A 27,436-nucleotide genomic window follows, 5' to 3' on the forward strand; every position below is an offset into this window, starting at 1 on the left:
TTTCACGTGGTCTGACCACTGGTCACACTTGACTGGGGGGAGGCAGTTGCAGCAGAGAGATGTTCAAGGCAGGTGCTGCCCCAGAGCACATACCTGGCTGCCTTGTCTCCAGATACGATGCTCGGTCTTTTCACAAGTCTCCTCTGCATCACAGGGGCCTGCGTTTCCTGGGTCACTGGGACCACCTGCCTGTCTCTTACCCTTCTTCCCCGTAAGCTTTGGGAAGCAGGCGCTCCCCCCATCCCCCCATCTCTTGCCTAGTTGTTGCCATGGAAATAGCAGCTCTGTGTTCTACTGCTTCTCTGGGCTTGGGGTCGTGAAAGACTGCTGAGGATAAAAATAATCCATGGCTGGCAATACCCCGACCCCACTCTTTCCCAGGAAGCCTTGGACTTTCATACCCAAGCCTGAGATGGCTCCTGTTAGGAATTTCGGAAGGATGGGGGGCGGTGGGGGGGGATGGCAGGGACACACTCTAGAAGAAGTCTCTTCCCGTTAGCACTGGTGATGGCATTGACATGTCAGTCAGCCCTTCTGTGTTCCTCCGAGTTCCCTAAAATCTCAGCTCTATTCTTTCCTGTGGACAATAATAAAAAGCCTTGTGGGGGTGGTGATTCTGGGAAAGGCCTCCTGACCAGAGGGGATGGATCAAGAAAGCACCCAGCAGTTTGTCTTGCACAGAAGATGCTGGAGAGGCAGAGCCCTCCCAGCCTCGTCCCCCAGCTCCCCCCAGCTCCGTCTGAGGATGGACAGGTATCTTTTACTCCCCATTCTAACTTTCAGACTGGGACGTCTAAGCCAGAGTGCCTGGAGCAGAGCCCAAGGGTCTCTCGCTCATCCCTCTTGAGCGTTTCAGGGGAGGAGACCCTTCATCTTTATCCAGCGTAGCACTTGGAATCCAGCCTCGGTGGTTTTCCTGCAGCCCTCTGTCTATGACCAACCCATAAACTGAGGTGTCTAGCCACCACGAGGGGCACCTTGTAGGACAGAAGACAGCCAAAAGTTGTGGCCTCTCCCATATTAAGCCCTTCCTGAGCATAGACCCTGATCCCTCCATGCCTGGCTCTCTGTCCCGCAGGGTCGGCATGTCAAGACCGGGCAGCTGGCTGCCATCAAGGTCATGGATGTCACGGAGGTAGGGAGCTGTGCGGGGCAGAGGGAGGGTCAGAGCATTGAGAAGGGGGCTGGGAGGGACTCTCAGGGCTCACCTCCCCGAATTCACCTAGGATGAGGAGGAAGAGATCAAGCAGGAGATCAACATGTTGAAAAAATACTCTCACCACCGCAACATCGCCACCTACTATGGGGCCTTCATCAAGAAGAGCCCCCCTGGGAACGACGACCAGCTCTGGGTGAGACGCGCCCCTGGCCTGCCCACCTGCCCCTCCCCCAGTTAGTCCATCCATTCTCCCGCCTTTGTGCACAGCTCCTGGGAAAGCAACACATCAAAATATTTGTGGGTGTTGGCAAGACCCGAACCCCTCCTGGCAGTGCACAAAACTGTGGACGATTACTCAGCCACAGCTTGCTGTAGCTCTTTTGGGCCTCCCCCAGATTCTCTCCTGGCCAAGAACATTCCTAAGAGTCGTCGCCCTCCCTAGCCTGGGCACTGGTGCCAGCTGATTCCCCAGCCTCACCCTTTCTGGTGCTCAGCCCAGCACAGAGGAGAGGGCAGAAGGGAGCACAGCCATGGCTGGGGGGCTGGGGCTCATGCCAGGTCCCCCCTCCCAGCAGTTGCCAGACAAATACTTATTGAGCACCCTCTATGCACCCTGCACAGATAGTCGTGAGTTGTGGTCCCTGCCTCCAAGGCACTTAGTCTTTTTTTGGGAGACAGACAGACAGACACACACACACACAGAAAGGTGAGTAACACGTCAGGTAGTGTGTAGTGGGTGATCATTGAGGGCTAGAAGCTGAGCGCTAGTGACCAGGTGCCCCGCTGTGGACCTGATGGACACCATCCTCCCCTCCTCCCCCCCCCCCCCCCCCCGTGCTCTGCTGTGGGAGTTGCAGGCCCCAGATGCGGGCCGTATGCAAATTACCTCTAGTGTGCACACAAATGTATGTATCCCAGCCAACATTTTTTTTTTGTGTTAGATGCGGCTTTTAGAAAACGTACAGTGAAAACATTTGGACAGGCATACTGATCCCCTGGGACTTTTTTGGCCGCTGCCTCTGGGTCCCTTGAGGAGACCAGCCGGGAGCTCTTCTCATCTCCCTGCCTCGGCCCTGCCCGTTTGCATAGTTTCTGCCGAAGTCTCCCAGGTTCCCTCTTGCAGTTCTTTGGTAGCCCCATGCACTGTTTTGTCTCTAGCAGACCTGGGGATTTCTGACTCTTAGCCCCTTTCTTCTCTCTCGGTCAGGAATTGGCCAACTTTTTCTGTGAAGGGCCAGCTAGTAAATATCTGGGGCTCTGTGGGTCATAAAGTTTCCAACAACTGTTCACCTCAGCCATAGATAATGCATACATGGGAATAGGAGTGTCACTGGATCCCCAAAGATCTTTATGTAAGACACTAAGGTTGGAATTTCATCTGATTCTTCCTTTGATATTTTTAAAAATTAAAAAAATTTTTTTGGCCGTGGCATGTGGGATCTTAGTTCCCTGACCAGGGATCAAACTCGCGCCCCCTGCAGTAGAAGCATGGAATGTTCACCACTGGACCACCAGGGAAGTCCCCTTTCTTTGATTTTTTTTTTTTTATTCCAACCATTTAAAAATGTAAAAACCACGCTTAGCTTCCTGGCCATAGACTGCCGACCCCTGCTCCAGAGGAGGGGTTCTTAGCCGACCTCTGCTCCAGAGGAGTGGTTCTTAGCCGACCCCTGCTCCAGAGGAGGGGTTCTTAGCCGACCCCTGCTCCAGAGGAGGGGTTCTTAACCGTTTGGGGTTTACGGATCCCAGTGAGGATCTGATGGAAGCTTCGGACCCTTCCCCAGGGAAGATGCACAAACCCACATCATTTTGTCTACAATTTTAGGGATTCCTTGGGCTCCTACTCAGGACCCAGACCATCTCCCTCAGCCCACCCACCTTTCCCAGATGTGTCCCCTTCCCCTTTCTTCCCTGATCTCAGCAAGTTCCGTAGCCTTTATGAGGGGTCTCATGGCCCCTGCTCTCCAGCTCATACCAGTTCTGGCCCCAAGGACTCCAGTCCTCCTCCAGGGGCCTGGCAGGGGAAGGAGGCCTTGCCTGACAGATGCTTTTCCTTCCGGTGCCTCCCTGGGACCATAGCTGGTGATGGAGTTCTGTGGTGCTGGTTCTGTGACAGACCTGGTGAAGAACACGAAAGGGAACGCCCTGAAGGAGGACTGTATCGCCTACATCTGCAGGGAGATTCTCCGGGTGAGTGCCAGGGCCCTCCCCGCCTCCTCCTCCTGGGCCAGCCCCTGTGGAGCGTCTCCCTGGACGTGGACCCTCCCCGCACGCACGGGGAAGGAGATGGAGCTGTGCCCTCTTGAAGGAGCAGAGGGCCTGATGCCGGTGGGGGTGGAGGCTGAGTGCCAACCTTGGAGAACACTCAGAGGAAATGGGCGCCTCTGTTTCCCAGCACCGCCCCTTCTCCACCTGCAACCTGGCAGCTGGATTCTCCAGAGCCACCACTCTGAGGAAGCTCCCCGCAAAGTTCAGCCTGTACTTGGGCCCCTGGGTGGAGAGGGGCAGCTCCCTCAGCCCAGCCCAGCCCAGCCCAGACTGATGCCTCCCCCTCCCCTCGGCTCACATCCTTGTCCTCTAACACCAAGGCTCCTTCCCTCTCTCCTGCCCCAGGGTCTGGCCCATCTCCACGCCCACAAGGTGATCCACCGAGACATCAAGGGGCAGAATGTGCTACTGACAGAGAATGCCGAGGTCAAGCTAGGTACGCCGAGCCCTCTGACCTCCAGCACGGAATGGGCCCCATTATTCATTCCCTCCGGTGGCCCAAGTCCAACTACCCATGGGCTGGGAGGTTTGCTCCTCTCCTTCTGCTGAAAATCACCCGAGAACTTGTTTTTCCTGCTCCCTGTTAGGTCCCAGGTGCTGTGCAGGCCCCTCTGGGGAGATGGGATTGTTTGGCTCCTTCCGCCTGGAATGCTGTCCCTTGGTCCTTTCACCTTGGTTTTTCCCCCAGACGCAGGAAGACTAAGTCAGGGTCTTTGGGATGTTGATGGGGTGAAGAGATGGCCGGGAGTGGCCAGGTAGGACTCGCGGACGCCAGCACAGACGAGGGAGCAGACGTGGTGCTCCATCACAGCCTCTCCCTCTGTCCTCCCAGTGGATTTCGGGGTGAGCGCGCAGCTGGACCGCACCGTGGGCAGGCGGAACACTTTCATCGGGACCCCCTACTGGATGGCCCCCGAGGTCATCGCTTGCGATGAGAACCCTGATGCCACCTACGATTACAGGGTACGGAGCAGAGAGTAGGCGCATGGAGGCAGCCAAGGGCAGGAAGGAGGTGTGGGGGCAGTGGGTGGATTGAAAAATAGGGGGAGCTTGAGCAGGTTGGGGAGCAAAATGACGACCTAGGGTCGTGTTAGCAGTGAGAGGTCGAGGAACGTTTTGTGGTCAGGAAAGTACGGATGGGAAGGTTGGGGGAGTTGGAGGACAGCGCAGGTTGGAGCACAGGGGCCTCAGGAAGGGCGTGGACCAGGAAGAGTGGTCGGGAACGTTCACCTGTCCCTCTTCTCTTGCCTCCACAGAGTGACATTTGGTCTTTAGGAATCACAGCCATCGAGATGGCAGAGGGAGCCCCCCGTAAGTGCGGAGCCTGGGAGAGAAGGGAGGGCCCAGAAAGAGCTAGAGGGAGGAGGTGGGTCGCGGGAGGCCTGTGGCGAGGAGGACTGCAGGCTCTTGGCCGGGCGGGAGGGGCTGATTGCGTCTCTTCCGTGCGCCAGCTCTGTGTGACATGCACCCCATGCGAGCCCTCTTCCTCATCCCCCGGAACCCGCCACCCAGGCTCAAGTCCAAGAAATGGTAGGTCTCTGCGGGGTTGGCGTCTAGGAAGGAGGCCCTCGGACAAGGCCTCCACCTCACCCCCTGCACCCAGGCTTGGGTCTGCACCAGAGAAGAGGGGGCGGACGGGGGCGGCACTGCAGCTGGGGAGCCAGGAGCCTGGTGTTGGGATACGGGGGAGACAGGAGGGAAGTCAGGGTGGATTCCCCCCTTCCTCCTGGAATCACCCCCCTTCCGAGGGGGCCCTCCCAGTGTGAGCCACCATCGTTTCCAGGTCTAAGAAGTTCATCGACTTCATTGACACGTGTCTCATCAAGACTTACCTGAGCCGCCCACCGACGGAGCAGCTGCTCAAGTTCCCGTTCATCCGCGACCAGCCCACCGAGCGGCAGGTCCGCATCCAGCTCAAGGACCACATCGACCGATCCCGGAAGAAACGAGGCGAGAAAGGTCAGTGGGCAGAGGGAGGTGGCGGGTCTGGGACACACACAGCCCCTGCTCCTCTTCACCAGCCCTGGCTCCTCCTGGCTCCCTTTCAGGCCCCCTTCCAGCCCCAGCTCTCCCTGTCCAAAGAGATCTCCTTTCCCAAACTTCCAACCCCAGAGGGCTGTTTCCTCTGTCACCACCTGATTTAAGTCCGCCTTCCACATGAGGGCTCATGTTGAGCACGTGCATGTGTGAGTGCGTGTACACCTCCCACCACATCCCGCCCACGGTGGGGTCTAATCCCGCATCTGTGTCCAGGCCCAAACCTGCGACCCACCATCACCCCGTTACTCCAAGGAGGCGGGTGGGGACCCAGGAGCGTGGCCATCCAGACAGACCTTATTGGTTATCCCCATCTAAGGTTTCCCTAGCCCAGGGTGGGGTCTGGGGCACTGGGTGAAGAAACAGCAGTGATCTCCCCCCCTGCAGAGGAGACAGAATATGAGTACAGTGGCAGCGAAGAGGAAGACGACAGCCATGGAGAGGAAGGAGAGCCAAGGTGGGCTTGGCAGGCGGAGGTTGGGGACCATCGCTTACCGTCTGCAGGGGCAACAGTGGTCCTTGGCTTGGGGACTCAGTCTGGGGGTGGTGGGCACAGACAGGTAGACCCATAAGATGGAATCCCTGGGTGCTAGATGGAATGGAACGAACGAATGAGCAAGAGGTGTGCGAGGGGGATTCAGGGCTGCAGGCTGGGATGTTAAAGGAATCAGGGCCTGAAAGGGGGCAGAGGGAGGGCAGGTCCCCCGGGAGTGGCCAGAGGCAGACCATCTGGCCTGGTCGGGTGAAGCGCCCATTTAGGGCTCCCAGGGATGAGGGTGGGTTCTGACCCCGATCCTCCGTGTGCGGTCCTGACCCAGCTCCATCATGAATGTGCCGGGGGAGTCGACCCTCCGCCGGGAATTCCTCCGGCTCCAGCAGGAGAACAAGAGCAACTCTGAGGCTTTAAAGCAGCAGCAGCAGCTGCAGCAGCAGCAACAGCGAGACCCAGAGGCGCACATCAAGCACCTGCTGCACCAGCGGCAGCGACGCATAGAGGAGCAGAAGGAAGAGCGGCGGCGGGTTGAGGAGGTGGGGTGGGGGCGTTGAGGGGGCGGGGCACTCGAGGGGCGGAGGGTGTTGAGGGGGCGGGGCACTCGAGGGGCGGAGGGTGTTGAGGGGGCGGGGCACTTGAGGGGCGGAGGGTGTTGAGGGGGCGGGGTCCTCCCGGAAGGGCCTCCTGACCAGGTTACTGGTCCTACCCCTGGTCCCCCTAGGACAGCAGGGAAAAGAGGGCGTGAGTGGGGCCTTCCCAGCCTCTTGCTCTCAGGTTTGTATAGGAGGGCTCTGTCCTCTGTTAGGCGTACCCGCCAGCCCTACGTAGGTGGTTGTGCCATCAGCGTCCCTTCAGAGCAGAGATTTTTCTGAAAAGCCACACTGTCCCCGCTCCTTGTTTCTGCACGTAAACCTCCAGTCCGGGTTTGTCTGCTCCTTTACCTTCAGTCCCGGGGAGCTGGGGGTCTGTGTACTAACACTTCAGTGCCCTGGGCATCGGTCTCTCCAGCAGCTGCTCCCTTTGAACATGAAGAAGATCCTTCTAAAGACCCTCCTTTTACCTTTGGTTGTTTGGGCTTACATTTGCTCTGTACAGGCTTGTCAATCGCACTCATTGGAGGTGGGTGGGAGAAATTCATTTTAATTTATAGGGAATCTTATTTATTTATTTTTGAGAATCTCATTTTTAAATACGGGCAGTTTTTTAAATCACCAACTTAAAAAATAAATACTTTGTATCTGATGCATATATATTTAAATGTATTTATTTTGGAGGGGTCGTGGTGGGGGAAGAAGAGGTGTATAGATTGGTTAAAATTTTGCCTTAAATGATGGGTTTTTTGTTGAAACAATTACATGATTCCAGAGTTCATGGAGAGCTGAACTTAATTTAAAAGTTCTCTAAGCAATAGGAGATAGATGGAAGCAGCCGCACTGCCCATGTACTACTCCCCAAAGTGGGCCCCTATCTTTGTTGAACAAAAGAATGATTTGCAGGAAAACCTAGTAAAAATTCTTCTTAATAAATACTGTATTCAGGTAGCAGAGTAACCAAAAATTGTGTCTACCAAGGTGTTTCCTGAAGCAGGCCTGCTGGATCCTTAGGGCTTGTGCTCTTTCTTTCTTTCTTTCCCTTTCCTTCCCTTTCTTTCTTTCTTTCTTTTTTTTTTAAGCAGAAAGATTGTGAAAGTTATTAAGTGAATGTGACCTGGGCTAGTAGTGATGCAGCCCAGGTCACATTCACTTAAGGTTGCCGGCCAGGTCCCGAAGTTGCTTCTCTGTGCATGGGCCCCTGGTGCCCTCTGGTGGCTGAGGGCTAGCACTACGGCCCACTCCCTTTGGGCTTTTGGGCCGAGATTTGAGAGGCCAGGAGTGGGGCTGGGGGGCGGGGAGGTTGTTGTTGACTTTAGGTTCTGTTTGTTTGGTGGAGGAGTGGATAGCAGACAGTTTTATGCAGTTCGGCCCGCCCAAGGGCAGTAGGCGACCTCTCAGCGGCTGTAGTCTGAAGCTCACAGCCACCTTAGACAGAAGTTTCTCGCAAGTCAAGCCCCCCGTGGGCGCTTACGTGAGGGTAGATAGGTTTGTAGAAACAAGTTGAAGCCACCCTCTCTCACCTCCATCCCCAGTGAGATGGAGACCAGCCCGCACTGTCCAGTAGGGATCCGCTTTCCAGAAGTGGGCCGGGGTGGGTCCGCCTTCTGGGGCTGTGCTGTCCCCGTGTCTGGTGCAGCCCTTAAGGCCACACGGCTCTACCCCCACAGCAACAGCGGCGGGAGCGGGAGCAGCGGAAGCTGCAGGAGAAGGAGCAGCAGCGGCGGCGCGAGGACATGCAGGCCCTGCGGCGGGAGGAGGAGAGGCGGCAGGCTGAGCGGGAGCAGGTACAGCGCGCCCAGCGCACGCCCCCAGCGCACACCGGACACCCCCCCCCGCCCCCGCTCCCGCTGCCTGCCTCCCCTGCTCCCCAGCCCCCTTCCCCTTCTCCCCCTACCCCGAGATTCCTCCTATCTTTTCCAGCTTCACTCTTTCTCTCTGTTCTCTCCCACCCTTCAACCCCCCACCCTGGCTCCCTGCCCTCCTCCTGTCTCTGTGCCTTCATTCCCATCTCTTTGCCCCACCCCTGCCCCCTGGCCCCTGCACCTTCCCTCGTGGGGCCTGCACCCCGGCTTCCTCCTCATTCCCTGCTCTCTGCGGGGCTCATCCCACCCCCAACCCGGCCTCTCTATTACTCTACCGCCTCCTCATCCTCACCCCACTGACCCTGTCCGCCCACTCCTCCGCTGCCGCCGCCGCCCCCCTCTGCCTCTCCCTCTTTCCCTGCCCTTTGCCCCCCACCCCGCCCCCCCAGGAGTATATCCGTCACAGGCTAGAGGAGGAGCAGCGACAGCTCGAGATCCTTCAGCAACAGCTGCTCCAGGAACAGGCCCTACTGCTGGTAACGGGGTCCCCAGCTTCCTCTGGGAAGATGCGTATTCAGTGTCTCTGCTGGAATGGGATGGGAACCCTTCAGGGGAAGGGATTCACCCCAGCATCGAGGGAAGACATCGCCTCTCTAGGCAGTTGGAGAAAAGGAAGGGCATGCGTGCTCTGGCTTCCGGGGCCACACCCTGCTGAGCCCTCTCTCCCTACCCTTGGGCCCAGGAATACAAGAGGAAGCAGCTGGAGGAGCAGCGGCAGTCGGAGCGCCTGCAGAGGCAGCTGCAGCAGGAGCACGCCTACCTCAAGTCCCTGCAGCAGCAACAGCAGCAGATCCTGCCCGGGGACAGGAAGCCCCTGTATCATTACGGTCGGGGCATTAACCCTGCTGACAAACCGGCCTGGGCCCGAGAGGTACTCATTGCCCCCTTTGCCTCCTGAGACTCCATCCGCCTGGGGCCTGATAGCTGCAAGCATGGTCCTTCCGCACAGGCGGGCGCTGGGAAGGGGAAAGGGGCACGCAGCGCAGGTGGAGGGCTGGAGAGGTCTGGACCTCGATTTTGAGAACAGGACAAAAGTTGTCTTGCTTGGCATCCTCTTGCATCACAGGTAGAAGAGAGAACGAGGATGAACAAGCAGCAGAACTCTCCCTTGGCCAAGACCAAGCCAGGCAGCACAGGGCCTGAGCCCCCCGTCCCCCAGGCCTCCCCTGGGCCCCCAGGACCCCTTTCCCAAACTCCTCCTATGCAGAGGCCGGTGGAGCCCCAGGAGGGACCACACAAGGTGAGTCTCTCCCTGTTCCTGTCTTAACACGCAGACGCAGGGGGCCTCACGCAGCACAGCTACATCTCGTGTACACACATGCACACGCCCTTAGCCAGGGATCACAGACCTCAGGATACGTGGGCAGAGACAGGCGGCTGCACACGTCTGTTTCTGTGTCTTACCTGCTCTTGGGCTCTAGGAGCTCCTTTCAATGGATAATTGGAAGCCAGAGGCTTGATTTGCCCCTTCCTCCCAGCCCAAGCCCCAGCTCCCAGGTGGGGACGTGCCACAGAGCAGGCAGCCCACCCTCCCTGGTCTCTCCCCGCAGAGCCTGGTGGCACACCGGGTCCCACTGAAGCCATATGCAGCGCCTGTACCCCGATCCCAGTCCCTGCAGGACCAGCCCACCCGAAACCTGGCTGCCTTCCCAGCCTCACACGACCCCGACCCCGCCGTGCCCGCACCCACTGCCACGCCTAGTGCCCGAGGAGGCGTCGTCCGCCAGAACTCAGACCCCACTTCCGAAGGGCCTGGCCCCAGCCCGAACCCCCCAGCCTGGGTCCGGCCTGATAATGAGGCCCCTCCCAAGGTAAGGACAGCCCTGCTGAGCCGCACAAGGGCAGAGAAATAGTACGGGAGGGAAACGGAGGGGGAGCGGGCGGCAGGCGAGGTAGACACGGGTTCGGGGTTGGAAGGGAACAGAAGGGCGAGGCGTCTAGCACGGCGCGTCCTGCAGGCGTTACCCTGATGTCTGGTGGGCGGGCTGCCACCCGAGTGTGTCCCGGTGATTCCGTCGTGCATATGGGAGTGGAAGAGTGCCCAGGGTGTCTGGGGAGCGCCAGGGGCCAGACTTTCTGGGTCAGATCCCAGCTCTGCTGTTTCTCAGCTTCGTGACCTTAGACAAATTCATTAGCTTCCCCGACCTCAGTCTGCTTCTCCGTAAATGTGGGGAGGGCCCCTTCCAGTGTCTCCATGAGGACAAGTGTCCGCCAGGCGCCCAGCACAGAGCACTGACTCCTTTCTTCTCTCCTCAGGTGCCTCAGAGGACCTCATCTATCGCCACTGCCCTTAACACCAGTGGGGCTGGAGGGTCCCGGCCAGCCCAGGCTGTCCGTGCCAGGTAACCCCTGGGTGCGGGCAGGCGGCAGCCCAGGGAGTGGCGTGGGGGGCAGAGGGGAGTTTGCCAGGTTACCCGCCTAGGGGTGGGCAAGCCCCGACCCAGTCACCTCAGCCCCCTCCCTGCCCCCGCCCCCGGCACCCCTGTGCTCCCTCCACAGACCTCGCAGCAACTCCGCCTGGCAAATCTATCTGCAAAGGCGGGCAGAGCGGGGCAACCCCAAGCCTCCAGGGCCCCCTGCTCAGCCCCCTGGCCCGCCCAACGCTTGTAGGTAATGGAGTTGTCCCCCCACTACTCACTCCCACCCCCACTTCTGCCACCTGCTTCCTCCTGGTGATGGTTCCCTCTGCGGTGCAGCTCAGCCTCCCCAGGCAGAGATACCCCGTCTCCCTGACCCTGCCTCTGCCCCTCCCACAGTAACCCTGACCTCAGGAGGAGCGACCCTGGCTGGGAGCGCTCGGACAGTGTCCTCCCCGCCTCTCACGGGCACCTCCCCCAGGCTGGCTCACTGGAGCGGAACCGGGTGGGAGGTACGTGCACGGGCCTCACGGGCAGCCTCCATCAGGGTGGACCCTGCCTTCGGCTGCTCCCGACTGGGTGGGGGTGGGGTGGGAGGCGGGCTGGGCTTGAGGCCACCCCCTGTGCAGGTGTCAGTGACCTCCCTTCCCCCACCCCGCCACCTCTAGCCTCCAAACTGGACAGCTCCCCCGTGCTCTCCCCTGGGAGCAAAGCCAAGCCCGATGACCACCGCTCGCGGCCAGGCCGGCCCGCAGTAAGTCATCGGGTGGCACCTCCGGCCCTGCCTTCTCCCGGTTTGGGGCTTTGGGGCCGATGTGGAGCCTCTTGAGCCCCAGGGAGCTGGGTTCCAGGGTCAGGGCCTTCATTAATCTGTGACGGGAGGGTCTGTGGGCTAACAGGGGGGTGCTTCTCAGTTACTAACCTTTCTTAACCTCTCTCCTGCCTCTTCCTGGCTGCCCTTTTTCCCCCACGGCCCCTCCCAGAGCTATAAGCGAGCCATTGGTGAGGTTAGTGAGCAGGGGCCTGCTGGCGGGAGCCCCTCCTGTTACCCTGCCCTTCTGTGGCCTCCTTCGTACCACCGCCTCTCCTCTCACGCAGCTCCTCCCCTGCAGGATTTTGTGTTGCTGAAAGAGCGGACCCTGGACGAGGCCCCCCGGCCTCCCAAGAAGGCCATGGACTACTCGTCGTCCAGCGAGGAGGTGGAGAGCAGCGAGGACGACGAGGAGGAGAGCAACGGCGAACCGTCGGAGGGGAGCAGAGATACCCCTGGGGGCCGGTATGGGGCATCCTGGGGGCGGGGGAGTTGCAGCCAGCTTGAGGGAAGGTGGTTCCCTTTTCCCAGAGGAGGGTCCCCGGCTATCACTGCTGGTCAGTTCTTCCTCCCCTTCCCTAGAGAATGGGGTACAGGGCTGGGGGCTGGTGTCCCCAGCTCTCTCTCACTGTCCTGTCAGTCGGGGGGGCCTCTTCAGGTGCCTCTGTGCGGCCAGCCCTCCCCGAGTGCTGGGCAGGGGGCAAGGGCTGCCGGGTGAGGGCTGAGTGCGTCGTGTTCCAACAGACACTGAAGGCGCCAGTCCTCCGGCTCTCGTCTGCTCCCTGTGGCATTCGGGTGGCACTTGGGTGGCAGGCAGGGCCTGGAGGGCCTCCTGACCTTCCTCTCTCCCACAGCAGCGATGGAGACACAGACAGTGTCAGCACCATGGTGGTCCATGACGTGGAGGAGATAGCCGGGACCCAGACCCCCTATGGGGGTGGCACCATGGTGGTCCAGCGCGTGAGTGGGCCCCCCCGTTCTTCCCCAGCCTGCCGTGCACCTCCTTGGCCCCAGCACTGGCCCCCTTCTCTCTGTTCCTTTAGACCCCTGAAGAGGAGCGAAGCCTGCTGCATGCTGATAGCAACGGTTACACGAACCTGCCAGATGTGGTCCAGCCCAGCCACTCGCCCACCGAGAGCAGCAAAGGTCAAAGCCCCCCCTTGAAGGATGGAGGCAGTGATGTAAGTCAGTGAAGGTGGCTCCACAGGGCGAGAAGAGATCACTGGCCGTGGGCAGGAGACCCAGGGGTGCTGGGGGCGCTGTGGTCAGCAGGGTGGAGCCCCGGGGAGCTGGTTGGCCAGGTTACAACAGGAGGGGGAGGGCAAGGGCTGGGGTCTGGTGTGTCTGCCTCACTGCCGCCCCCACCCCGCAGTACCAGTCTCGTGGGCTGGTAAAGGCCCCTGGCAAGAGCTCGTTCACGATGTTTGTGGACCTGGGGATCTACCAGCCTGGAGGCAGTGGGGACACCATCCCCATCACAGGTGAGACGAGAGATCTGGAGATGGCCGTGGGTGGGCCTCTGATGACTGGGCTTCACAAAGCGGTCACGGCCTCCCCTGTGGCCTGAACCTGCCCTGGCACCAAGGGGCCCCCTTGACCCAAGAGAAAAAATGCTCAGTGGTGGCTCAGGGACTCGCATGACAGAACGAGGACTTTGCCAGTCCTTTTGGCCCTGTTTAAACTCCTCCAGGTGCCTCCTCCGTTCTCCAGTCTTTCCCTTTCATTCTGAGTATCCTGGGGTGTGGCGTAAAGAGAGACGGGGTGAGAGGGCTGCAGCCTACTGCCCGTTCCTCTCATCCTTCTGGCAGCCCTGGTGGGTGGAGAGGGCAGTCGGCTCGATCAGCTGCAGTATGACGTGAGGAAAGGCTCTGTGGTCAACGTGAACCCCACCAACACCCGGGCCCACAGTGAAACCCCCGAGATTCGGAAGTACAAGAAGCGCTTCAATTCCGAGATCCTCTGTGCGGCCCTTTGGGGTAAGCCAGGACTGGGAAGGAAAGGAGGGGCCTGGTGTGCCCCCATGCTCCTGGTCAGGCGAGGGCCTGGCTCTGCCTCTGATCTGCCCAAGGGCTCCTATTGCAGGGGTCAACCTGCTGGTGGGCACGGAGAACGGGCTGATGTTGCTGGACCGAAGTGGGCAGGGCAAGGTGTATGGACTCATCGGGCGGCGACGCTTCCAGCAAATGGATGTGCTGGAGGGACTCAACTTGCTCATCACCATCTCAGGTGTGTGTGGAGGGCAGGGCCGGGAGGAGGGCTCAGCCCCTGGGCCCTCCGTCACCACCTTCAGTCTGGGAGGAGGGCAGCCTTGGTCCAGGAGCTGGAAGGTGGGGCCGCACTTTCTCACCCCTCGTGGTTCGCACCCGAAGGACGGCGGGGAGGCAGAAGCTGGACCTCCGATGAGAGGGGTGTGTGTGTCTGTCCCTCAGGGAAAAGGAACAAACTGCGGGTATATTATTTGTCCTGGCTCCGGAACAAGATCCTGCACAATGACCCAGAAGTGGAGAAGAAGCAGGGCTGGACCACTGTGGGGGACATGGAGGGCTGCGGGCACTACCGTGTTGGTGAGGAGGTCACGACACAGTGGCCGGGGCACCTTTGTTTATGAGAAGAGAAAGAAACAGGGGCCTTGGCTAAGAAAGCCTTGTAGCCAGAGATGGGGGGCACACAGCTGGGGGTACAGACAGACCTGTGGGAGGGGCTGCAGCCCAAGAAGGGAAGTTGCTGCATCCCTCTTCCTTCCTGCCCGCAGTGAAATATGAACGCATCAAATTCCTGGTCATCGCCCTGAAGAACTCTGTGGAGGTGTATGCTTGGGCCCCCAAACCTTACCACAAATTCATGGCTTTCAAGGTAACCCCAGCCTCAGCCCCCAACACTGTTTCGAGGTCTGGCTCCTCCACCCGCGTCCCCTAAGCTCTTCTGTCTTCCATAGTCCTTTGCTGACCTCCCACACCGCCCTTTGCTGGTGGACCTGACGGTAGAGGAGGGACAGAGGCTCAAGGTCATCTATGGCTCCAGCGCCGGCTTCCATGCTGTGGATGTCGACTCGGGGAACAGCTATGACATCTACATCCCTGTGCACGTAAGCTTGGCAGGGCTGCGGACAGACTGGGGCCACCAGTCTGTGCCCCAGACTTGGGGCCTCCAGCCCACCTTCTCCTCCCAGATCCAGAGCCAGATCACGCCCCACGCCATCATCTTCCTCCCCAACACGGATGGCATGGAGATGCTGCTGTGCTACGAGGATGAGGGCGTCTATGTCAACACGTATGGGCGGATCATTAAGGACGTGGTGCTGCAGTGGGGAGAGATGCCCACCTCTGTGGGTGAGTGAGGTGCCCGCCCTCCAAGCCTGTGTCCCCGACCGAGCTGGGCTGCAGCCCACTCACTGCCCCTCCACTCCCTTCCCCCCCAGCCTATATCTGCTCCAACCAGATCATGGGCTGGGGTGAGAAAGCCATTGAGATCCGCTCCGTGGAGACGGGCCACCTAGACGGGGTCTTCATGCACAAACGAGCCCAGAGGCTCAAGTTCCTGTGTGAGCGGAATGACAAGGTGGGAATGACAAGGGGCCCGGGCTCCTGCACTGGGTGGGCCCCCAGGACCTGGGTCCCTGGGCAGAGCTGGGGGAGGGGTGGTTCTGGGTCTTCCTGGAAGGAGGCCTCCAGGGAGCGCACTGTGTGGTCACAGCTTGCCCTTCCCTCGTCTTCCCTCTCTGAGAACTCTCCAGATTCCTTCATCCGGGAGGTCGGCCTGCTGCCCACTTCCCCGAGTGTCTCCGCCTTTCGGAGGGGCTGGGGGGCACTCTGAGGGACTCCGCTCTGCAGTCTCTCTCTCCCCTTCTCCTGGTTAACTGAGACGCTCCCCCCCCCACCCCCCGCATCCCTGATGACTTCTGTTCCTACTCCACCCAGGTGTTTTTTGCCTCAGTCCGCTCCGGGGGCAGCAGCCAAGTTTACTTCATGACCCTGAACCGTAACTGCATCATGAACTGGTGACGGGGCCCTGGACGGGGCTGTCCCGCGTGGACCAGCTCTCCCCCCCCCCCCACACCCAGACTTCCCGGGCTGCCCTTCTTTTCCCTCCCTGGGCTTTGCTTTTACTGGTTTGATTCACTGGAGCCTGCTGGGAACGTGACCTCTGACCCCTGATGCTTTTGTGATCACGTGACCATCCTCTTCCCCAACATGTTCTCTCCCCAAAACTGTGCCTGTCCCAACTTCTGGGGAGAGGCACAGCTTCCCCTTACCAGGAATTGAGTGGGCCTAGCCCCACCCCCCCTTCTCCACTTAAGAGGAGAGTGCTTGGGGCTTGGACCCCATACCCCACTGCTGCTGACTCGGCAGGGCCCTGGGCCCCTTTATTTGCACGTCAGGGGAGCCGGCTCCCCCCTTGAATGTACCAGACCCTGGGGGGGGTCACTGGGCCCTAGGTATTAGGGGGGTCACCAGCCACTCCAGGGGCAGGGACCATTTCCTCATTTTCTGAAAGCACTTTAATGATTCCCCTCCCCCCAAACCCCAGGGAATGGAGGGGGGACCCCGCCAGCCAAAACATTTACCCCTTTCCAACCCCTGTCTCTTGTAGCCTCTGCCCTTCCCTGGTGGAGGGAGGGAGCAGGGAGCGCTCACCCTCCATACCCCCTTGCTTGCATCTGTATATAGTGTGAGCAGCGAGTAGCCCCGGCCCCTCCCTGCCCCCACCACTCCCCAATGTAGTGGCCTTGGAGATCTCCGTTTGTTAATAAAGACCATTCAACCAGCTCCCACCATTTCAGGCCTTACGTTTTTCTGTTTTCTCTCAGCATCCCAGGTACTAGCCAGGGCCCACCAGCATTGCTGGGATGAAGGGGGCACGGTGGTGTGGAATCTGCAGTCAGTGAGCCTTGGTGGAGAGGGGATGGATGGGCACTGCTGGGCCGAGGAAACCTAGAGGAAACAACTGAGGGAGGGCGAGGGCATCCTCAGGCTTAAACCTGTGGGGCCCTGCACAGGGGCCATTTGGTTTCCACCCACTCCAGCCTGGCCAGGCCATGAAGGCGCCTGGCTCGAGCCTCTCTATATGCAAGTCCTGCATGGGGCGGGGTCGCTCCTGTTTGGCAACAAATGGATAAAGATCTCTTAGAGGCTCACAGGGCTAGAGGGTCACATGGAGCTGGGACCCAAGAAAAACTGGGAGGTCGGGAAGAATGAATTGAGGATGGTTCTTGCCTTCCGGAGGGCTGACATGCAAGAGCCTTCCTGAACCATCTGCCAACTCCGGCTGCTGTCTGCCCGGTGGCCAGACCTACGTACGTGCGCACATACGACTCTCGCGAGGCTGAATACAGATTTATCATTGGCAGTACGAAAGGATCGTAATAAAGCAGCGGGAGCAACTTGTTTTCCAGATTTCCTCCTGGAGATGGGTGGGAACGTTTGTCACCGTGGCTGCAGGCTCACAGCTACATACAGGGCGGGTAGGGCAGTTCGGGCACTTGGTTGAAGTAGGCCCCGAGGAAGATGAGGCTGGAGCCAACAAGGAAGAGCACCAGAGCGGCCCAGAAGCAGATGTTGTCGAGGGCCTTCCCCATGCGCACCCAGTCGGACACCTCCTGGGGAAGGGGCCGGCAAAGCTGAGTCCCTAAAAGCAGCAGGAGCCTGGTGCACGAGTCAGGGAGAGCGGAGGCCCCCAGCAGCTCCCCACCCAGCCTCTCCGGCTCCTGCCCCACCTCGCCGGTGGCCTCCTGGTCTCGCGTGCTCTCGGCCACGAAGTTCACGGCATCCACACAGCAGCGGATCTCGGGGGCGACGGCGCCCAGGCTCTGGCAGAGGGCAGCTGGTGGGAGCGACCCCGGGGGGTGGGGGGTGATTAGGAGCCTCTCCCGCTGCAGGTGCCCCCATTGGCCCGCTCGGACCACTGCTCACCAGTCCAGGTCCTGTGCCGGTGCCTCTGCCCCTCAAACATGAGCTCGCTCCGCGGCTTTTTCAGTATCAGCTCCTCCGCGCGGAGCAGTAGGCCCAAGGACGACGCCCGCCTTGGGGGCGAGGCGGCCCGGGAGACCTCGGGGGGTGCGCCCGAGCCCAGGAGTTGGGGCAGCAGCTCCAGTAAGACCTGGGGTTGGGTGGGTGGGCGGCCGGTGGGGGGGTGCGGCCGGGAGGTTAGCTCGAAGCCCCGCCTCCCGCCCGGAGCCCCCTCCACCCGGTGCTTACGTGGCGCAGCCGCGGGGACATGGCGTGAGTGGTGGGCGTCCGACAAGACACGTTGAGCACGATGACGCAATTCATGACAATGAGCGTGGCAACCACCATGACGAAAATGAGGTACCTGAGGAGCCCGGAGTTCGTGACGTCGCAGCTTCCCCACTTACCCTGAGCCACAGAGGGGGCCACTAGTCCTCTAACCTCACAAACGCACCTCTCCGCAAGGAGTGGAGTTACGCCCCTTAGCTGCTGCTCCTCTGCGGGGCCAGACGCGTCCCCCCCGCCCTTCTCCCCCCTCGCACCGCCGGTGGCAACCATGAAGGATACCCCCAGCTCCCTGGAAACCCTGCTGTGGGTCTGCCACTTCCACAGCTCCACGGAGGTGCGCCTACGCCGATACCCACCCTCCACCCCCAAGGGTGGCACCTTGAAACGCTCTGGGAAGGTTTCCAGCGTCCCATTACCTCTGACCTCTGACCTGATGACCCCACAGTCCCTGTGCTTTTCCAGGCGGCCCTCCAGCCCCCACTTCTATCTTCCCTGGAACTTGTGGCCGCGGCCCATGAATATCTGGAGCAGCGGTTCGGAGAGCCGAAGTCCCTGGAGCCGCGAGAGCCAGAGAAGCCGCCCGCCCCGAAGCCCACCCTGGAGCTGGTGCTAAGAGAAGCCGCGGCCACCGTAGTGAACTTCGGGGCCACCTCGTTAGAGGTGGGGTGCCGGGGGTGCTGAGGAGGGGCGGGGAAGGGGGATCGAGCGGCAGGAGCAGGGACCTCTGCACCCCTGCCAACTCTTGCACCCCCGCTGCAGATCTCAGCCCTGTGGGTGCAGCAGGAGGTGCGGCGACTAGACGCCGGGGATCCAAGTGGAGCCCTGGCCCGGGTAGCCCAGGCCGCGGGGCAGGGGGCTCGGCAAGCGGGGTCTGCGGCAGGCGCGAGCGCCCGGCTTCTGCTCCAGGGGGCGCGGCTATGCCTCTGTGGACGAGGTCTGCAGGGATCCGCCTAATTCCTGCAACAGTGGCGACGCCAGCTGGGCCTCGGCACCCCCGGGGAACCGGTGAGTTCAAGATGAGGGGAGAGGTGGGGGCCAGGGGCGGCGGGGCTGTGTGGGCACTAAGCCGGCCCGCCCCCAACAGAGATACTCCGGAGACCTCCAGGTGGCGTCCAGCAGCATTACGGAGGACGGGGGACCGGAAAAGCCACCACCATCCCAGCCCCACCCCGCATCTAAATAAAGCCCAGGCGGGGATGAGGCAGCTGAGGCTTCTCCCAGAGTCATTAGGTTTGGGCCCTCCCAACGAGCCCCTTGGCTCCACCCCATGCTCATCTGGCTCCGCCCTTCACACTGGCCACGCCCCACGTAGGCACCACCGGGATCCACCCTGCGCCCACCTGCCCAGCAGCGGCACGCTCAGAGATGTCTCTGGGATTTTCTGGGCAATTAGGAACAAGAAGACGGTCTGGGCGAGCAGGACGTTGATGGAGACGGTGCATTTCTGGCCGCCGGCTGGAGGGAGTACCTGGTGAGAGCAGGCCCCGCCCCCCAGGAGGGAGCCCGGGTTTGGGGTCTGGGCGACTACATACCCTGTGCCGGCAGGAAATAGGCGAGCAGTACTAGGCCCGAGATGAGCACGCAAGGCACGATGATGTTAATAACGTAGAAGAGCGGCTTCCGGCGAATGATGAGCGTGTAGATGACTTCAGTGTCCCCTGGACCATCATTAGAGCCACCGTCGTGGCGGCGGATCACCCCGGGGCAGAAGTCGATGGCCCACTCCCCGTTCTCTGCGGGACGGGAGGCGCGGTCAGCTGGCTCTCGGAGGTGGGGCGCGCTGCTCTGCTCTCCGTCCCCTCATCTGACCGCGGGGGGCCTGCAACTCCAGGCGAGGAGAGGATGCAAACCGTCTGGACAAGGGTGGGTGGGGCAAGTGGTCTGGATTGTTTGGGCTGGTCAGAAAGGGGCATTCCCAGAGAGATTAGGGAACCACCACAAGCGAGCAAGCTGGACTAGTCCGACGATCAAGAATGATTTCAGGAAAGGGTCAAGTTAAAGCAGGGTTGCCAAGTCAATCCCAGCATCGATGGTTTGGGGCAGCCCCACTCTGCAAGTCCCCTCTCTGGACCCGTCTAGAAGCGAGTTTTTTGGAGCAGGAGGGGGCCTCACCAGTATAGGCCTCAGTGTCGATATCTATGTTGCTGATGGTGTCGCCATCGTCGTCCACAGCAAAGACGAGCTCCACCTCTTCTGCATTGTACGTCTGCGAGCTGCGGAGCCGGGGCCATGACCCCCCCACCACAGAGGCTGGGACTCGGGCCTCAGCCTCAGGCCCCGCCCTAGAAGGATCTGGCAGGGGAATTAAGCTCCACCCGTCAACCCAGGCCTCGCCCCCACACCTGGGTTTCTACACTTACTTCTAACCCGCTAGGGCGGCCTTACCCCAGTCGAATGTCTAGCTCCACCTCCAGCACAAAGCCCCGCCCCGGATTAGAAGTTCCCCCCCCCCCCGCCCACACCTGGCCCCACCCCCTGCCCCCGTAATTCCACAAAGGTCCGGGCCGCTTCCCACCGGAAAACAAGAGAGCAGTTCTGCCAGTCGAAAGGGAAGTAGGTGACCTCCACGGCGCAGATACTTCGGTAGATGGCCGGGGGCAGCCAGCTCACGTAGCCGCCCTCCGAGACCAGCGCGTTGGCTTCATAGGCCACACCGAACTGGCCGTCGATACTGTGGGCTCCGGGAAACCAAGGGTTTGCGCAGATCTGTGGCCCCCTCTCCCTCCAAGCAACCTGCCCCAACCAGGTCCAGCCCAGCCCCCCGGGCCTCGGCTTCCCTCCAGTCTGGCCCCGTCCTCACTTGTTTTCCAGCACAATCTCTGGCAGCCATACGAGTTCTGAAGGGACCCGCAGGGTTTCTATGCCCCCAAAATCGCCCTTGCTGTAGTTGAGTCGGTAATCATGCCAGTCCTAAGGGTGGGGGAAGGGGAGGGGGACGGAAGGACGTGTGCCTTGGTACCCAAGAGGAGTTTGGGAGAAAAGGGTCCCCTGGACAAGACCTCACACTGTTCCCCACACTCCACTCACGATTCCAATCCAGACGCTGGTGGTGAGGGTCTCCTCTTTCTCATTCTGCGGATGGGAGATTAGGATGATGGAAGCCAGCTTTAGGATAGAGCTCAGCGGTTGGGACCAGAAGTGGGACTTTAGGCTCAGAGATGGCGCTTGGGGTGACGGTGGGGGTATCTTACCAGTGAGATGAGGTTGGTCAGGGTGACTTTGAGGGTGATGGTGACAGTGTCCTCAGGCTTCTGCACTGGTCGGCGTCCTGGGTCATAGTTGTCGAAGAGGTGGTGGTAAAGACGCAGCTCCTCGTTCTTCCCTTCACCTCTGCCTGGGGGTGGGGCCAAGCAGTGGGGTCACTGGAAACGGAGAGGCTAAGGAGCCTCTCCTCTCTGTCTCTGGATCTGCATGGCTCTGCTTCTCTGTCTGTCTGTCTGAGGCTGTGTATTTTTCCGTGTGTCTCCCAAACCAGTGATGTGCCTGGGGACCAAATATCGTGTCTCCGTCTACATCTCAGTCTGTCTTTGTCCTGTCCCTTTACGTCAGTATCCTGTGTGTGTGTCCGACCACTTCCCCCGACCCTGGTCCATACCGAGCAGCTGCAAGAGGAGCAGGGCACTGAGCAGAGTCCCTGCCATCCCACGGTCTGGTCCCCGGGGTTATTCTGAGTTTGGCAAGCTCCGACGGGGGCAGGCCAGGGTGCTGTGAGTGCGGGGGAAGGGGCTGTTAGTGGAGGAGGGTGTTAGTTCCGGGCTGGGTTAGGGACTGACACCTAATCCTCTTACTACCCCTACGGCGGCAGCCAGGGACATCCTGGCTTCTTCCAGAGGCAGCTGCCCCATCCTGAGTTCCCTGCCCTCACCCCATCCCAGCAGCCTTTGCCTGGGCTTCGGCCAGCTCCCCAGCCACAGACCCAATCCCCTCATGACTGAAACAGGCCTGATGCAGGTGGACAGGTCTTTTAAGAAACACCTGGAACCACAAGCCTGGCAGTGGGGGTGGAGGGCCCTGCTTTCCAGTAATGCACTGGTGTCCTTTGAGTCAGCTGCCCTGTGCAGGTGACATCGCTTGCCGCCCATACTCACCACCACCCACAGCCCAGCCAAGGTCACGCTAATGCAGTTTCTGCCGGCAGAGTTTGGCAAAAGCAGAGCGTCCATAAAATCTGGTAATGAGACAGGTGGTCACAGGGAGTTAGTCTGCAGTAACAAACTCCACCTGGCAAAGGAGAGGGTGCCACAGTACAGGGCCCACCTTCTCCTGCAACCCATCCCCATGTCTGCCCACTCTCAGCCGGTCGGGGGCGGAGGGCGGGGGGCGGAGCACTCACCGGAGACATCAGTTTCTCATCTCTCTGCTGCCACCTTGTGGCCACATATGAAAGTACTGTCTTCCCCACCCCAAACACACACACACACACACACCTTTCAGTCTTTCCTAAGGCTCCTTGGACCACCCTAGTCAGTCACTGGAAATGCTTATTTAAAATTCAGTTTCCTAGGCTCCATCCCCAAAGAATCCCAATTTAGTAAGATGGCAGAGATAGGGTGCCAGGAATCTGCTTTATTTAAGAAACTCCCCATGTTTCCTTACGGGGTAGGAAGCACTTTTTCTGCCTTACACACTGCTTCCTCACACCGATCCAGCAAAGCAGTTACCTTCGTCCAGAATGTATGAAAGAGGACTCCAGGTCAGGTCCAAGGTCACGTTACTGAGTCCAAGCGCCTCCTGCTCACCTCATGACAGGCCAATAAATCAAGTGACAAATTGTTGGGGCAAGGAATAGCAACTTTATTTGGAAAGCCAGTAGACCAAAAAGATGGTGGACTAGTGTCTCAATGAACTATCTTCCCTGAGTCAGAATTCAGGCTTCTTTTATGCTAAAAGGTGAGGAGGTAGTACTGGTTCCTGCCAGACTCTGGAGGGGATATGTTAATTTCCTCCCCCCTGGACTTCCCTGGTGGTGCAGTGGTTGGGAGTCCACCTGCCAATGCAGGGCACACGGGTTCAAGCTCTGGTCGGGGAAGATCCAACATGCCGCGGAGCAGCTAAGCCTGTGGGTCACAACTGCTGAAGCCCATGCACCTGGAGCCCGTGCTCCGCAACAAGAGAAGCCACCGCCGTGAGAGGCCCGTGCACCGCAACGAAGAGTAGTCCCCACTCGCTGCAACTGGGGAAAGCCCGTGTGCAGCAACGAAGACCCAACACACAGCCAAGAAAACAAAAAATTTCTTCCTTCCTGCAGCCACTTATAGGTGGACCCTGTCAGGATGTTTCCCGTGAGCTAAACAAAGGTATTTTAGCTTAATGCTCATTACCTGGGAGGCAGGGTTCCCAGAGATGGGCCATTATGTATGATTTAAGCTTATAGGCAACTTTCCTTTAGTAATTAATGTAATAGAACACAAAGGTTCTTCCCTACTGTCAATGATCCATTCCACAATCCTGTGGGAAAAAGGACAAAGACCGCTCTACTACCTGCTGGACACGGGTGACAAAGAGGTGATTATGGGATGGAACTGATCAGCCTTGGACAGGGACTCCTTAAAATCTTTAGTCAGTTGTACAATTCCCTTTCCTTTTTTATCTACAACTGTTTGAACCTGATGAAACCCCTTAGCCCTTTGTTGTCTAATTTGCAATTTAATTTGGGGTATTGGTTCCAGTTCCCAATACTTATCTATTAATTAACTTGGTGCCAGAATTACACTAAATTCCTGTGCTATTTGGACAAAATTAAACAAATAGGTTGACCCTTCTTCAGCTACAATGAAATTTTTTAAAGTATTAAGATTATAAAGAGCAACCTTAAGTCATCTAAGGGTTCACAAACCCATTACTCTCTAGGCGTCTCAGAAATTGGGTCATGGGCTTCCTTGGTGGCGCAGTGGTTCAGAATCTGCCTGTACCGCAAAAAAAAAAAAAAAAAAAAAAAAAAGGGGGAATGGGGCTTCCCTGGTAGTGCAGTGGTTAAGAATCCGCCTGCCAATGCAGGGTACACGGGTTCGAGCCCTGGTCCGGGAAGATCCCACATGCTGCAGAGCAACTAAGCCCGAGCACCACAACTACTGAAGCCCGTGCTTCACAACAAGAGAAGCCACCACAATGACAAGCCCGCGCACCACAACGAAGAGTTGCCCCCGCTCTCTGCAACTAGAGAAAGACCGCACGCAGCAACGAAGACCCAACGCAGCCAAAAATAAAATAAATAAATTTATATATTAAAAAAATCCTGTGTTAGTTCCTGGGGCACAGGGACCTGGTGTGGTATCACGATCTAAGATGCGACCCAATTGGGGCCAGGAGGCACTCCTGGGGCAGGGCAATTTCCCTTATGCTGTTATCCCATAGGGGCCTGAATGCAAACGGCCAGCAGACTGGGCTTCTACAGATGCAGAGTCCTTTCTCCCCCCTCAGACTTGTTCACAGGGAGGACCCGCTGTATGAAAGGAGAATGGTCGTTAATCAGGCCAGGGAAGCAACTCCACCTAACAGACCCACGAGGTACACCTGAAGCCCACTGGACCCTGATGAGAGAGGAATGCCCTTATCAGAGCACTACCATGAGTGCATCTTGGCAAGGCTTTGAAAAGGGGAATCCAAGCAAGATTTTGAACGAAATTCAGCAAAAACCAAATGAAGATTTATCAGGCCTACAGATGTTACACTGATGCAGATCCTGAGGCCCCTGAAAATACTGGAATGGTAAATTTGATCTTCATTGGGCAAAGCGCCCCAGACATAACAAAATTACGAAAGTTAGATGGTAAATTTGGAACAAACCCTTCTCCGTTGGTAGATCTTGCTTTTAAAGGGTTCAACAACAGAGAACAACAGAAGAAAGAAGATGCAAAAGACAACGCCATTTTTCTGTCAGTGGCACTCGCCAGAAGGTGAGTGACCCAAAGAGAGGTCAGCCACCATTGGGAAAGGGACAAATGCACTTATTGTAAGGAGGAAAGGTACTGGAAAAAAAGGTTGCCATAGGCTAAATAGGAAGGAAACCAATAAAAGTCAGGAGGCTCTCAGATGGTAGAAAGAGAGGAACACCCTGATGAACAAAGAGGCCCGGCGGGGGGGCTCCCTTGGACTTGAGGTGCCCAATTCCAATTTCCCCACAGGAACACCAGGTAAAATTGACAGTGGGGAATGAGCTGATTAACTTTGTTACAGGTGCAACATACTCTGGTAAACACCAAGGTGGCACAGAAAACATCTCAATCCATCCCAGTCACAGGAGTCCTTGGAGGGGCACAAAATTGCTCATTCTTACAACCTTTAGAATGCCAGGTAGGGAACCTTACCCCGAAATAGTTTCTTATAGATGCCAGAGTATCCAGTCCATCTTTTGGGGCAAGATCTCCTGTGTAGAAAAGGACAAAGAAGGGCCAAAGCGTGGGGTTTCAGACCTCCCCAGATGGGGACTCAGCACAGAGGAACCTGGCAAACAGACTTCACTCAAATCCTCGAGCTGCAGGAAATTTCAGATAACCTGCTAGTATGAGTGGACACTTTGTCACGATGGGTGGAAGCATAGCCCACCTGGACAGAAAAAGCCTCAGGAGTGTTTAAAGCCCTCCTTAAGGAAATAATCTCCCAACTTGGATTAAGGCATTACAAATTAATTGGAAAATATATTTATCCTGGAGACCACAACTAATAGGAAAAACCAAGGAAATGAACGATACATTAAAAAGGAGCATGGCTAAAATACGTCGAGAGACTAATTTAACTCGGGATAAGGCCTTGCCAGTTGCCCTGCGACTCTGGGATCAGAGTGGCTCCCAGAAGCAGGCTTAAATTAAGCCCCTTTGAAATGCTGTACAGTAGGCCATTCAAGGTGTCTGCCCAGACAGGAGAATCTGCAAATGCTCTAAAAGACCCAGCAATTGCCAATTATATTAAAACTTTGGGCACTATACTAACCTCTGTTCATGAGTTTGCCTCCAGCAGGTCTGCCTACCCAACTAACGTAGCCTTACATCCGTTTTGACCTGGGACCGAGTCTTCCTTAAAACCTGGAGAGAACCAGGGCCTGAACTTCAGCTGACTGCAAGGTGAATAGGACCACACATAGTATTACTTACCACACACTTGTCTGTAAAGTTAGCTGGGGTAAAGCCATGGATGCATCGTCACACTCGGATTAAAGCAGCACCACTGTCATCAAAAAATGACCCACTTTCTTTTTTTAATTTGTATTTAAAGTAACTCCTTTATTTATTTATTTATTTTGCGGTATGTGGGCCTCTCACTGTTGCGGCCTCTCCCGTTGCGGAGCACGGGCTCCGGATGCGCAGGCTCAGCAGCCATGGCTCACGGGCCCAGCCACTCCGCGGCAATGTGGGATCTTCCCGGACCGGGGCATGAACCCGCGTCCCCTACATCGGCAGGCGGACTCTCAACCACTGCGCCACCAGGGAAGCCCTATTTATTTATTTTTGACTGTGTTGGGTCTTCGTTGCTGTGCGTGGGCTTTCTCTAGTTGTGGCGAGCGGGGGCCACTCTTCATCGCGGTGCGCGGGCCTCTCACTATCGCAGCCTCTCGTTGCAGAGCACAGGCTCCACACGCGCAGGCTCAGCCGCCATGACTCACGGGCCCAGCCGCTCCGCGGCATGTGGGATCTTCCCGGACCGGGGCACGAACCCGTGTCCCCTGCATCGGCAGGCGGACTCTCAACCACTGCGCCACCAGGGAAGCCCCCCATTTTTTAAAGACATAAATACAAAACAAACAGCGCAGGGACTTCCCTGGTGGTCCAGTGGTTAAGACTCTGCACTCCCAGTGCAGGGGCCCGGGTTCAATCCCTGGTCGGGGAACCTGCATGGGGCAACTAAGATCCAGCGCAGCCAAAAACAACAACAACAACAACAACAGAAACCCCAAAAAACAAAAACACCCAGCACACACAAACCAGCACATCCAAAGAAACGAACCAGTTCACAAATCGGGTAAAAGTCCACCAACTATTTCCTCTCATCCTCTTTCCAACATGGTACCCCACTCAAATACAAAACAAATTATTCTAGAGAAAAAAATCCCCAAACAGAGAGGAAATAAAGTTTCCAGCTTTACACACTGGAGTGACTTACCCTACAGTATGGAGCCCATTGGCTCCCAGATGTTGATTCCTTTGTTCCAACTGCCAAGAGCTGGGACAGCCAGTGCAGCTTCCGGGAACTTTAAAAGGAACATCCTCAGGACAAGCGGTCCTAGCAGCTGCTAGGGCCTTACCCAAAAATTCCCCAAGCAGAGCTGGCTGGCCACGGGCAGCAAGAGCCCTGGCTGGCTTATACTGCTTGCCATACGACAGGCCAACAGATCGAGTAACAAGTTGCTGGGGCAGGGAATCGTGACTTTATTCAGAAAGCTGGCAGACTGAGAAGATGGCGGACCAGCGTCCCACTGAACCATCTTCCCCGAGTTAGAATTCAGGCTTCTTTTATACTAAGAGGAGGGGATAAAATCCTGGTTCTGGTCAGACTCCAGAAGGGATTTATTCCTTGCGGCAGCTATTCACAGGTGGGCCTGGTCAGGAAGTTTCCTTGTTAGCGAAACAAAGGTATTTTAGCTTCATGCTCATTACCTGGGAGGCAGGGTTCCCAGAGATGGACCATTA

At 58.0% G+C, this 27,436-nt stretch overlaps 3 protein-coding genes across 7 annotated transcripts in view; 2 read left to right on the top strand and 1 right to left on the bottom strand.

Moving 5' to 3' along the window:
* MINK1 (misshapen like kinase 1) overlaps nt 1–16,347 on the top strand; it is a 48,182-nt gene extending 31,835 nt beyond the window's left edge. The window contains exons 3-33 of one of the 5 annotated variants that reach the window (XM_082679013.1): nt 1,079–1,135; nt 1,227–1,352; nt 3,239–3,349; nt 3,773–3,863; nt 4,260–4,390; nt 4,684–4,738; nt 4,879–4,957; nt 5,211–5,386; nt 5,852–5,921; nt 6,283–6,493; nt 8,218–8,334; nt 8,802–8,888; nt 9,095–9,283; nt 9,479–9,652; nt 9,963–10,223; nt 10,669–10,754; nt 10,912–11,022; nt 11,169–11,281; nt 11,438–11,523; nt 11,882–12,045; nt 12,435–12,540; nt 12,624–12,761; nt 12,953–13,061; nt 13,389–13,556; nt 13,663–13,806; nt 14,010–14,144; nt 14,333–14,433; nt 14,516–14,665; nt 14,750–14,909; nt 14,999–15,138; nt 15,498–16,347. In XM_082679013.1, the coding sequence (XP_082535139.1) occupies nt 1,079–1,135; nt 1,227–1,352; nt 3,239–3,349; nt 3,773–3,863; nt 4,260–4,390; nt 4,684–4,738; nt 4,879–4,957; nt 5,211–5,386; nt 5,852–5,921; nt 6,283–6,493; nt 8,218–8,334; nt 8,802–8,888; nt 9,095–9,283; nt 9,479–9,652; nt 9,963–10,223; nt 10,669–10,754; nt 10,912–11,022; nt 11,169–11,281; nt 11,438–11,523; nt 11,882–12,045; nt 12,435–12,540; nt 12,624–12,761; nt 12,953–13,061; nt 13,389–13,556; nt 13,663–13,806; nt 14,010–14,144; nt 14,333–14,433; nt 14,516–14,665; nt 14,750–14,909; nt 14,999–15,138; nt 15,498–15,581 (3,930 nt within the window). In that variant the 3' untranslated portion in view covers nt 15,582–16,347. The remainder of the gene's footprint in view (nt 1–1,078; nt 1,136–1,226; nt 1,353–3,238; nt 3,350–3,772; nt 3,864–4,259; nt 4,391–4,683; nt 4,739–4,878; nt 4,958–5,210; nt 5,387–5,851; nt 5,922–6,282; nt 6,494–8,217; nt 8,335–8,801; nt 8,889–9,094; nt 9,284–9,478; nt 9,653–9,962; nt 10,224–10,668; nt 10,755–10,911; nt 11,023–11,168; nt 11,282–11,437; nt 11,524–11,881; nt 12,046–12,434; nt 12,541–12,623; nt 12,762–12,952; nt 13,062–13,388; nt 13,557–13,662; nt 13,807–14,009; nt 14,145–14,332; nt 14,434–14,515; nt 14,666–14,749; nt 14,910–14,998; nt 15,139–15,497) is intronic. The other 4 variants (XM_082679009.1, XM_082679010.1, XM_082679011.1 and 1 more) reach the window with 4 other exon arrangements.
* A 583-nt stretch (nt 16,348–16,930) lies between these two features.
* CHRNE (cholinergic receptor nicotinic epsilon subunit) lies at nt 16,931–21,454 on the bottom strand (the record flags this gene model as incomplete). Its single annotated transcript, XM_082679463.1, has 12 exons — nt 16,931–17,176; nt 17,294–17,400; nt 17,490–17,676; nt 17,775–17,889; nt 19,154–19,268; nt 19,346–19,546; nt 19,926–20,026; nt 20,329–20,484; nt 20,614–20,723; nt 20,841–20,885; nt 21,005–21,147; nt 21,409–21,454. 12 exons carry the CDS (start codon nt 21,452–21,454, stop codon nt 17,027–17,029), a joined length of 1,476 nt encoding a protein of 491 aa, XP_082535589.1. The 3' UTR covers nt 16,931–17,026.
* On the top strand, nt 18,082–19,126 carry LOC309838607 (uncharacterized protein C17orf107; the record flags this gene model as incomplete). The annotated part of the gene is given in 5 exon segments (XM_082679792.1): nt 18,082–18,147; nt 18,276–18,473; nt 18,573–18,764; nt 18,768–18,818; nt 18,898–19,126. Coding segments are annotated over 5 exon segments (606 nt in total). The 3' UTR covers nt 18,997–19,126.
* Nucleotides 21,455–27,436: the final 5,982 nt, after the last annotated feature.

Source organism: Grampus griseus (genome assembly GCF_964374135.1).
Source record: "Grampus griseus genome assembly, chromosome: 20".
NCBI lineage: Eukaryota > Metazoa > Chordata > Mammalia > Artiodactyla > Delphinidae > Grampus > Grampus griseus.